Source organism: Marmota monax, unplaced genomic scaffold (genome assembly GCF_021218885.2).
Source record: "Marmota monax isolate L192 unplaced genomic scaffold, Marmota_monax_Labrador192_F-V1.1 WCK01_AAM20220418_F8-fsc00187, whole genome shotgun sequence".
In the NCBI taxonomy this organism is placed as follows: Eukaryota; Metazoa; Chordata; class Mammalia; order Rodentia; family Sciuridae; genus Marmota; species Marmota monax.
The window spans coordinates 1,114,875-1,127,418 of NW_026694837.1; the positions used below are offsets into that span (position 1 = coordinate 1,114,875).

The 12,544-nt window shown below is 37.1% G+C and overlaps 1 protein-coding gene across 7 annotated transcripts in view; it reads right to left on the reverse strand.

The window, feature by feature from the left end:
* The window catches only part of Runx2 (RUNX family transcription factor 2), a 236,039-nt gene that overhangs the window by 162,291 nt on the left and 61,204 nt on the right, over positions 1-12,544 (reverse strand). For 4 of the 7 annotated variants that reach the window (XM_046426139.2, XM_046426141.1, XM_046426140.1 and 1 more), the window contains exon 4: positions 5,690-5,863. The exons of the other annotated variants lie outside the window; for them this stretch is intronic. In XM_046426139.2, coding sequence (XP_046282095.1) covers positions 5,690-5,863 — 174 coding nt within the window. The remainder of the gene's footprint in view (positions 1-5,689; positions 5,864-12,544) is intronic. 7 annotated transcript variants of the gene reach the window in all.

Genomic DNA, 12,544 nt, shown 5'->3' on the forward strand with positions numbered 1-12,544 from the left:
ATTAACTGAAGGTCCAAAAGAAACAGCAGGTGAAACTTCAAATGAATTGCACGTACATTACCAAAGGAGAAAGTCACTAGAAATAACATGATAGAATAACTAGCAGCAAATGCGGAAGTGTAAAGAATCTACTCCTGGCTGAAAGGCCACTCAAAATAGGGGTCTGAGCCAAGGGGAAAAAAAAACTGTCCTATATACTTCCTTCCGATATTCACATACAGGCAAAATCAATTTTCAATGAATGCTCAAAAAAAAAACAACTAAGAATCAAGAGACACTTCTTTTTTTTAGTTGTAGTTGGACACAGTATCTTTATTTATTTATTTTTATGTGGTGCTGAGGATCAAACCCAGGGCCTCGCACATGCTAGGCAAGCGCTCTACTGCTGAGAAACAACCCCAGCCCCTCAAGAGACACTTATAAAGAAGAAAGAAAAAGAAAATCACAAAAGGGAATAATGCAAACTAGGAAGTATCCAGCAAGTATCATGGGAGGAAAAACACCTTGAATGGTTCTCAGGGAAGTTTTATGAGCTACTGCAGAGGTGAGAATGTCTCCTTCTTAGCATACTCTTTTTTCTCCACCTGACTGTTTCTCTGAACTTCCCAGCCCAATCCCAACTCATTCTCCTTGAGTCTTACCCATGTAAATAAATGGCACTGCCATCCTCCAGTTGCCGAGGTAAAAAAACCATCAAGTTTTATTTTCCCCTTGCCACCAGCAAGATGGAATGAACTACCTTAACAGTTCCCTGAACATAACCCTGCTTCTATCTTTGCCCCTTACGATCCAATCTTCTTCACACAGCATCCAAACAGACTTTCTTTAAACATGTAAATAATTAGATAATATCCTTCTCTTGTTTCATATTCTTCAATAGCACATCACTGCAAATAAAAGCTCTTTACCATGGCCATCAAGATTCTCCATAAGCTAGCCCCTGCCTAACTTTCTGTATTTTTTCTCTCTGCATGAGTTTCCACCTTACAGATCTTCAAAGGTCTTCAAAACCCTTTCTCGACTTTCCAACCAAAATTAGCTCCTTCCCGCTCTAAGTTGTTCTCTATCAATTATCTCATTTCATTTTCTCACAGCACTTATTATTAGAAATAATCTTGTATATACATTTATTTACCCATTTATCTGTCACTAAAAATAAGTTCCTTATGAACAAAACTATTTCTATCTTATTCACTTATATTGATGCCTAAAAAAATAGTAAGCACTCAGTAAATATTTTCTGAATCAATGGTTAAAAGAAATAGCAGCACATGTTCCACTCCAAAGATGAGATTAATGTTCCAACCTGTCAGACCCAAGTGCCTAAATTAGCAGAACTATTTTTCGGTATATCTGGTCGATCCAGAGTGTACTGAGTTTAAAACAGTAATTATCTGAGAGATACCTCCTAACATAGCATCCTGACCCTACTGCCATCACCACCAGCATTCTGCATCAGATGTAGACATTTGTTACAGACTAAGTGTTTCCTGATGCCCAGAGACAGGCAGCAGCTGTATGAATGATAAAAAGAGGTACAGAGGAAGCCACTTCCTCAGGAAGCCCTGGGGAGACCCTGGGTTCTCAAGTGCAACATCAGCCATCAAAGACTTCAAAAATGAGTGACACCACTGAACTGGCCATGCAGAGAAGGCAGTGCCTTGCCTTGGCTTGAACCTTTGGCCCTAAGAATTTCAGGAGGCATTAAAGAAAATTAATTATGAGACACTACATACTTATAAGTTCCTCGAATTTCATTTTGCTCTTCTGAGACTCTGAAGAAGTCTTCTTTTATGTTGGCAAGTCAAAGTAGCAGTGATTACTATACAACCATGACTATTATCTTGAGTTTTGAGATAAGAACTGGAGATAACAAAAGTGACAAACCAATAAGAAGTAACGGTCCTATTTCAAACATCTTTGTCCAAAGGATGGCATAAACTAAAATTCAAATGTGGCATCATGGCATACAGCAAAGAAGCTACAAAATCCAGTATAGGCAAGTTTCAGGAATGTAAATTTAATCATGCAATTATGGAGATCCAAAATTAGAGTAAAACCAAATGGTTTAACTACATGCTGTTACATTGCAATGTTATTTCTGCTATTGTTCATCACCAGGGAACAATGGTACTCTGGGATAAGAAAACAGAAAAAAAACAGTTAATGCTAATAAGAAAGGCATGATATCCCAGCCCTTCTTGCACTGATTTCTTCTCATATAAATTTTCATTAATTCAATATTTAATGAAAAATTCTGCTAGGCACAAAAGAAAATAAATCCCTACAGAAACCCCTCAGAGAATTTACAATCTAGAGGATAGAAAAGGAAAATATGCAGAAGCTGTTAAAAAAAAGCGGGGGAGGGGGATTCTCAATCAACTTTTAGAGACGGATAAGCAACATTTGGACAAAGATTCCAGGACTCTTTCCTGAAGACAGATTAGTCACCTTGAAGGATGAATGAAATATTGTTAGCAGACATACTGTAGACAGAACAGCCTCAGTAAAAGGGTGCAAGGAGAAAAAGGTGTGCTCGAAGAACAACAGTACTTTAGGCTGGGGCCCAGGACATGTGGTGCAATGGTGGGAAGGACCCAGACTGACTCAGGGACATCACTTTTCTCCCCTGCTACCCACCCACATTACCTAAGACCCTATTCTCTATATATGTGGTAGGTTCTAGGTCGTACTTATTAAATACATATGAGGATAAATCCAGATATTAAAAAATTAAGTCTATTCAATTAACTTTGGTGATAATGATGCTCTGGGGTATTCCTGGATTTTCCTGATTATGTGGGTTCCAGAAGAACTTTTTCCATCCTTGGTTAAGGACAGGTACTTATATTATCTCTCTAATGTATGGGAACATTTAAAGAAAGTTCACATGACCAAGAACAAGTAGATGGCAAGTTTGTATTTGTACATCTGCAAATTTGGAAAGTTGTTGGATCTACTACCTTGCAAATAAGAATAACAAGGAAGAGGAAGACAAGAACAATGACTGATCTATATATCAATTCTAAGTACTATAATTTCAAAATGAAGAGCTAATACTCTCCCCCCCCACCACCCATGCCAGGGATTGAATCTAGAGGCGCTTAACCATTGAGCCACATTGCCAGGCCTTTTCATGTTTTATTTTCAGACAGAGTCTCACTTAGTTGCTTAGGGCCTCCCTAAGTTGCTGAGGACCTCACTAAGTTGCTGAGGCTGGCTTTAAACTCATTATCCTCTGGCCTCAGCCTCCCAAGTCACTGAGATTATAGAAGTGCACCACCACACCCAGCTAAAGAGCTAATATTCTTACAGAACTTCCAAAAAGCTATCAGTACCTATAAATAAACTTGTTTTATATTTCCATTTTATTTGTTTACTTATACTCACAATACTGGGGATTGAACCCAGAGGCCCTCTGCTACTGAATCTCACCTTTTTTTAATTTCATTTTGAAATACAGTCTCACTCGGATGCTAAAACTGACCTCAAACTTGTGATTCTCCTGCTTCAGCCTCCTGAGTCACCAGGATTATAGGTGTGTACCACCATGTCCAACTATAATTTTATTTTTAGAAATATACTCACTGCTCAGCTCTTAACTTACTGTGCAACTGAAGACAATAAACTCAACCTTCCTGAGTCTCTCAACAGGGAGGAGGGTGAAGAGAAACTGACAGCCGGAGATGAGCCAGGCCTGAGGAGGTGGCCACACCCATGAACTAAGAGATGTTCTTCTGGCATCAAAGTGTCCCGACCTTCTCAGAGCCTCACTATGCACCTACATCTGGTGTACAGGGATGCTGCTATACACAACTTTTCCATCCTTTGGCTGGATGCTATCTAAAGCATCTGAAACTTCTAAAATGTCCTCTAGATCTATTTTATGATCTTGTTTTTAGATGTAAGCATAAAGCCTTAAAAGAAGCATCTTAAGTGAATCTAGTACTAGGCAGATTTCAAAAGCTGTTTTAAAAGCATCAGCCATTAACATAACAATTAGCAAACTTAAGAGACTAGAACATAGAAATTAAACATTTAAAGAACTCAGTGTTTGTCAAATCATAGAACATGTATGTATGTCGATGTGTGTACATACCCATCCACCCTCCCCACTTACATACATACACACACACACATACACACAAACACACATAATTAGTCATCCTAAGTCCATTACAAATCATATATAAATATACATACACATACATACACACACACTCATGCACAGATTCACAGAAACTAAGGATTACTATAAGGACAAAGGACACATATTATGAGACATAATCAAAAAGCTAAAGTCCCTACTATAAATGCAGTGGGGTACCTAAAGCTACATGCTTCAAATTCACAAGTTAGTGTGAATTTCATCCTTATATTGTTATCAAGGACACATGTCTAATGTCATGTTAACCTTCTGAGTCCTACATATCAGTGTTTAAAGTTTCACAAAACATGGCCATATTTCTCAGAGCTCTAATATTCTTTCTTGACATAAAATTCCTGGTTCTCTTCTTTTATCAATTATGTGTGTGTATGTATGTATATATATGTATACACACATATATATATAATATTGATATATACACACACACTCAAGCAAACCTATACATTCAAACTAATAAACATATATTCACAGAATGTAAAACCTACTCTAAATAAATATCAAAGAGTACCTTTACATAGTATGGACAGAGATCAGGAGAGGTAAGTCATTTCATTTACAAACAATTATGTTTTGAGACCACTAAGGACACTTAAGTCTTACCACTACAGACAAAAAAAAATCTATTAAAAAAAAGATTTGTATTGAGAGTTTATTACACATTTTGTTTTACTTTCTTTCTGTTCTAGTCCACCTCTGCCAACAAGAGTAATTAGATGACATCTAGAATTCCTTTCGGCTCTCAAGACTTTTGATCTCCAAATTAAAGATCTATGATGATTAATACACTATCTTTTCACCATGATCTAAAAGCAATCAAATCAGTCTTAAAACAAGATGTTTTTGCACAAATGAAGCAGAAAAAAAAACAGTTGGGGATCTTAATGCACTAAATGTGAATGATTAGCCTGCAATTTAATGCTGATGTTAATTTTTAAGAAGAAAGGTAAAGTAAGCAGCTTATTAGAATGTATAAGGATAAATTTCGTATGAGAAGCTAGAGGTAAATGTAAACCAGAATAGAGTTCTGTCTGCCTGATGAGCCATGTGTTGATCTTGCCTTACAGCCACCAATCACTGCTTCTGTTAGCCCTGAGCAATCTTCAAGCAAACTTAATGAAACAGTTGTACATGTGAGAAATGTAAGCCCAGATCTGAGTAGGTAATACTAATTTTCTGACAGTGAGGGTATGATGTTATTCCCTACGCCACCTGGATACAACACAGAAACTTATAGCAAACATTTTCCCAAAGAGTGTAGTTATAACCATCCCACCAATGTGCAGATTGACAGTGTGGCTGAGTACAGCATTAGTAGAAATTTCCCCAAAAATTTTATCCCAGAGTTACTGAATATCAGAATTCCCTTAATAAAAAAGAAGAAATAAGTATCTTCAAGTCTCAATTCTTTCAAAATAAGCCATTCCACAGCTCCAAGAGTTTCGAAGTGAATACAGCTCATCTGGTAGCCCCTCACCCCCAGCCTGCCAGAGTCTGCAAGTGAAACCTATGAGTCTGTCTTACCTGTAATCTGACTCTGTCCTTGTGGATTAAAAGGACTTGGTGCAGAGTTCAGGGAGGGCCGTGGGTTCTGAGGCGGGACACCTACTCTCATACTGGGATGAGGAATGCGCCCTAAATCACTGAGGCGGTCAGAGAACAAACTAGGTTTAGAGTCATCAAGCTTCTGTCTGTGCCCTGGAAACAGCAAATCATAAAATAAAAGCATATTAATTAGCTGAACAATTGACCATGCTAAATAGATATGTGAACATACATATGGGGTGGTTTAAGCCAAGGAATTATCAATATAGATATTTATAATGATGTGTCTATATAATGTCTATATAATGCCTTCCTTTTCAAATTGCTTTTTAAGCATTATCTGCTGGCAAGCATTTCTAGTTCTGTTCTATAAATGGAGAGCTGAACATTCCAGAGGGCAACTTAAGAGTTGAGAGCAAGAGGAGCTCTCTGGACACCTCCTCTGGCCTCTCAGTGAAAAGATGGAAAAAGTAGAGTTTCTCTGTTTCATGATGAAGGAAACCTCATTTGAAAACTCAATAGTCTATGCATGTTAGACATGCTATCTCAAAGTTTGGGCAGAAGCAGAGGCAAACATAGTTTTCAAAGAGAAATATTCCTGAAGACCATATTGACTTTTTTTTCTTTTCTGTGTTACAACTACCACTTGCACTGAAACCTGTTCTGAAAAATTAAAACTCACACCTACAGTCCCTCTAAAATAAAAAAATAAAAAGAAAGAAAAAAAATGTAAGCAATGAAATAAAATTATCAAGAAAAATCTAGATATTTCATGATATGCCAAAGCCCAAAAGCATATAATAAACTCTGTTAAATCACAGAGAAATTTTTTTTAATTTTAAATCTACTGCTGTGGTTTTATAAAAGAAGCTGAAAATACTCTTTGGCTAAACATGTGAATGTGACAATCATGTTTTTTAAATAACTTTTTCTCTTCTAGGTTATTCAAGTTTAAAACCTAAGGAAATTCTGAAAATTGAAGAAATCTGCAAATTAAAATATAATCAAGATAATAAGATTTCTTAAAAATCATCAAATAATTCTTAAAGGAATATATCAGAGGCTAGGCACAAATATAATAGAAAAGCATCAGAATCTGGGTGTGACCTAGTGTAATGTATCTGCAGAGTGGTTCTGCAGTAAGTGAGTTCATGGTTAACACACACACACACACACACACACATGAGTTCAGGGTTAACATGCGCACATACACACAACACACACACACACACGCTGAGGGTCCCCCTTCTCTACGTTCTGAACCATGAGGATCTAATATGCTGCCCCATCATTTTCCTAAAAATGTTCTGGTAACTGAAGTTGATTCAAGGAATAACTGCTGAGATGATGACTGCATTAAGAATTTGCACTTTGAAGAAAAACTAAGGAAATTAGGATTATTATCCTAAAGGAAAAGTCTTGAAGGAGTATTGTTAAAACTACTTGAAGCATGGGAGTTCTTCACTATTTCACTGCTCTGTGGAGAGTGCAAATATCTCATCTCCCACTTAACACAGGACAAGAGGAATCTATCAGGATAGGGTTAAGTTGAACATTAGAATTTCCCAACTATAAGCTGTCTTCATAAGAAAAATTCCTTATTTTATTTGCCCCAAAATGTATTTTCCTGTCTCCTTTTTCATTGCCTACCCAGCCCAAAGAAAACAGACAGGAAGCCAAGGCTCAGTAATATGAGTGTAGCTGTCTCCCCAGCCAAACATGTTTCAACTAGGCCCATTAACTGAAATGCACCCACCACCCTATTTCCTGCCAGTGCAAGTCTAGGGCATCTGCTATAACAGAGGGACTAGATCTCAAAAAAAAAAAAAAAAAAAAAAGACTGAGAAAAACTAGGGGGATGAACTGTTTGCTAATAGTTGTTTTCCCCCTTATTTATAGGGTTTTTTCCCTCCAGATTACAAATAGATTTTAGACCCTAAAGGACTTTTAGAGGGGATCCAAAATAATTCGTAGACCCCTGCTAGTAAGGTGTTCACAGACAAAGTGTTTACAGATGAAGTAGTCGGCAGAGGTAGGTCAACTAGCCAATGGTCTTCAACTATTGACTAGCTCAGTTTGGAAAGAACACAATCCTGTCCAAGTTGACTGAGCTTTCCACTCATCATGAGGTACAACCAATGCTGGAATGCTACCTTCCTGTCCCAGTTGCTATGGAAGACTAAAAATTATCTAGATCATACAGTGAGACACCTGAAACTAAGCCAATGAGTGAGGCATTAAGGCTCGTTTTCAACATAAGCAAAGAGAGTAGCAAGGATTCAATAACAAAGTTAATAACTCATCCATTACCCTAAACATATTGTTGTAGCCTAACTCACCAAACTTCTATCAGTACATCTTGCTGGGTCTAACTATTTTCACAGTTAGTGATTTACATAGTACTCATCACAAATCCACAGAGTCTGTGTCTTACACACACACACACACACACACACACACACACACACACACATTGGTGTGTACTAATTCAGCTGCAAATATTAACAAGAAAAGTTGTGGAATTGTCTGTGGAAGCTATTTTTTTAATAGGCCATATTTTTGGAATGGCAGATTCCCTGAAGACTAAAGGCTAGGCTACATGATCTTGCATGGTTCCTTTATACACTGAAACTTTATGTGGGGCATGGGTCATAAGAAAATTTAATAAACTTTGCCTCTGCTTTCTACAGACTTTTCATTAGGTTTTCATGGAGACTGCATGAGATGTGAGCTCAGTGATTGGATGTGGGAGTACATTTTTTTTTCTTAGCCCAGTGCTTTAGGAAGTAATGGGAGGTTATAGGTAAGAATAAAGGCCTTGGAATAGCACTAGTGTGAAAAACTAAGAGCAGAAGAAATTTTAAAAGCTCTCGGTGATTTTCTTTTAGAAATTATCTTCAAAGAGAGCTACCAAGCATCTATCTGGGGAGATACATATATGCACATATATACATACACACACGCATATACATACATACACACATATATATAAAATATATTCAGTTTCCCCTGTAGATATTTTCCCTTCATAGCAACCACCAAAACCACAACAAAATTCTTACAGTACAATGAAAAGAAAAAAGCCAAACAGGTTCTTCATCTTTCAACCATTCTACCACCAAACTACATCACAGTATACTCAAATGACAGGCTGAAAGAAGATATACTTAAACCTTCAGCACCAAGCAAACCTTTCAGAAATTGAGAACTCAGGAGACAAAGGACACACTGACTTGGATCAAGGACAGAGTACTCTGCCATGTTGCAGGGAGGACTAAACCTCATCCAAAGGGCTGAAGAGGAGCTCTTCCAAGCAAGAGGACACTATAAAGAATAGAAGATTCCTTTGTGTTATACTTGAACTCTTTATGTAAAAGCTCAGTAGTCCTGGATTCCCTTCACTAGCTGAACTTTTTCCCTAAAAACAGTGGTCCCTTCAAGCCTGTGGATAATGAAATCCCCTAAAGGGTTTTTGGAAAAAGTGGCTGTTCAGACCCCATATCAGATTAATACAGAATTTCTGGGGTGGGTCATGAAGAAAAGTTGTTTTTTAAAAGCTCACCACATGATAAAATATATGTCCAGGGATGGGAATTCCTGCCCAAGATGTAAGTTTTAGGCCCATCACAAATGCCTCTGCCCTGACTTGCAGGTTTGTGTGTCCTACTGCCTACTTGACAGTTCCTCTTGAAATATCTAGAAGGTATTGTTAAATGCTTCATACTCAAAATAGAATTCTTGATTCTCTTTCCAGAAAAAACTTATTCCTTCTTAACAGTCCCCCATATCAATGAATGGCACTAGCCACTCAGTTGCTTTAAGCCAAAAACCTAGACATTTTCCTTGATTTCTCTTTATTCCCCACTCCCCACATTCAACCCGTTACCAAGTCCTGTCTTCTCCATCTCAATACTACATCTTAAATCTATTCTATTCTCTGCTTTTCTACTGGCACAACCCCAGTCCAAATCCCTATCATTTCCCTCTGGGCATCTGACTTTGTCTCCTTTATAGTTTTCCATCCCAGGACCTTCCTACATCTCTGAAATGCTCTCCCCCTGTTACTTTGTATGACCCATTCTCATCTTTTTCATCCCTTATAGTGAGGATGAACACCACTTCAAGATACCATGTCTGGCCTGGCGCAGTGAGCCCGCCTGTAATCCTAGTGGCTCAGAAGGCTAAGGTAGGAGGATCATGAGTTCAAAGCCAGCCTCAGCAATGGTAAGGCATTAAGCAACTCAGTGAAATCCTGTCTCTAATAAAATACAAAAAAGGGCTGGGACTGTGGCTCAGTGATTGAGTGTCCCATGTTTGCCTACCATAACCAAAGTGGGTTCCCACCTTCTCAAGCATACCCTCTCTTTATTTCCTTCCTAGCAGTTATCATAATCTGTAATTATCTTGTGTTTTTAATTATCTCTCCTGAAAGAGAAATTTCATGGAACTGAAAGTTCCATGAGAATGAGTGTTTTGTTTTGTATACAGTGTCTGCCATACAGTAGGTTCTCAATAAATGTTTATGCAATAAATGAATGAATATTCCCCTCTTTTAGATAAATGCTTTGACTAAAAGAAAATTTTCTGGCCCAGGATATCCTATTACAATACTATCTTTCCCAAAATACTCTTCTCTTTTTGTCTGGTAATCTAATGAAGTCAGGGAGCAAAATCTTTCTTTAGGGACAAGCCCCTACTGGTGCTTCCTATGAAACTACACTGAAGGACATTCACTTAAGTAAGAGCTTGCTTGCTTCCTGAAAAACCATCTTATTTCACTATAATTCTTAAACATTGTTGAAACTAATTTAGAAACAGAAAAATGAAAGGCAAATGGATATAATTTAGATTCTAAATTTTAGAGCAATGTACTTCTTCTACAGAAGAGGACCTTGAGTCCTTGAGAGGGGATGTGATTTGCCCAGAGTCCCATATTTAGTGGCAGGATTAGAACCCAGGTTTCCTGATTGCTGGTCCAGTGTTCTTTTTTTCATTGCCAACCAGCTTAATTTAGAACACAACAGAGCAGCAGAAGTCATTCAGGGAAAATCATGACCAATAATGAATTTAAAATGAAGAAGAAAAAGCAGTTTTCAAAAAAGATTTCTTTCAAAAAATTGAGTGTGTTTGGCTGAATATGACCTTTGTTGCAATAAATTCAGGGACACAAGAAGAATGCGTGACCAAAAGGCCACAGCATTCACACATCCTTAAAGCTAACACACATAAGGATCTGTTAGTCACTAAGCAGTAGTCTAGCTAATTGTTCCATTTATCCCTATCAACAATGAAAGTTAGAAATACTGCCATTATAACTTCTGCTTTCAAAAAATCACACATCTGAAACTCTAGAGTCTTCATGACTCTAAAAATGTCAGCTCTATAAATTATAAAAATAAATTTGCATCATATGTGACCCATTTTGCCCATTTTTATAAAAGTTGATTGAGAAATGCTTAACATCTCTGGAGAAGCCCCAGCCAGAGGCTCACATTCCACACACCATATCCACACTAGGATGCACTATATCATATAGAGCACTCCTCCTAAAGGATGGCAAAATGCACTTACAAAAAACAAAACAAGGTATTTCTTTATGAAGAATGCACTATGCAGTGTCTGGTCCACCCTAACACAGTACAGCAGAGTCATTCTGCTCATTATTTGGGATAAGATTTGGCAACATCTTTTATAGTAGTATTTTAAATTGATTTTCAACACTCACTCTCTTTATAAGGTATCTACTTGTATACTGGGTATCATGAATTATTCTCAAATAAAATAACTAAAGTTAAACCAAGATCTGCAATCTAGCATCAATACCTTCAGTATCACATCCGTAGAAGGGTCAGTTAGTCTGGCTGACTAGAGTGTGTTAGATACCTACTACATGCCAGCCTCATTGAGCATTATAAAGACAAAGAGATAGAAAAATGCATAAGATAATGTCCTTGCCTTCAAAGAGTTTACAATCTATGGAGAAGAAAGGCAAGTCATTAAATATAACCAAAGAAAGACTGTGGTGAGGGCAATAACTAAAATGCTGTGCTTGGAGATCCACTGAGTAAATCTGATCATGGAGTACTTTAAAATATTAAGAAAGTGATGATTTTGTGATTTTTCTAAGAAATGTCCTTAGTTTTTTAGAAGGGCTAACATATTTAGGATTTGTTTTATTTTTCTTTTTAATATTTTGGGCTTAAGTGCCATGATATCTGGTATTTGCTTTAAGATATTTTGGCAAAAAAATAGATGAAGCAAATGTGGCAAATAAATAAATAAATAAGGTGGTGGGTAGATATGATTGGATTAAATACGATCTGTATTATCATGTATGTTTGAAATTTTTCTTAACAAAAAAATTTAAAATAATAAACTACTATAGGAAATACAGGGGAGCAATTGATTTTGATTAAAAGGAAAACTTCCCTGATAAAACCATTATGACTGTCCCTGAAGGCTGAGTAGGACTCTGATAAGCAGAGAAGAAGGAAGGAAGGAAACTAGCTGGAGGGCACATGACAGAAACATGATAATAAATATCTTGTGACAAGATGATGCTAAACATATATGTGATATGAATCTAAACAAGCACACCATTTTTCAAATCACTTAATTCCTCTAGCCTACACATTAATTCTTTAAAGCTATGCAATACATAAGAGAATCTGTCCTTTAAAGATAGATCTCCTAAACTATAAAACAGAACCTCCTCTAACATAAAGGCAGGCTTCCCTGGAGAAAAGAAGTGACTGGGGAGACATTAGTTGATTTTGTTGTCACCAAGTATGTGATAGAATAATATTTGGTCCAAGCTCTAGGGTTCAAGCCACA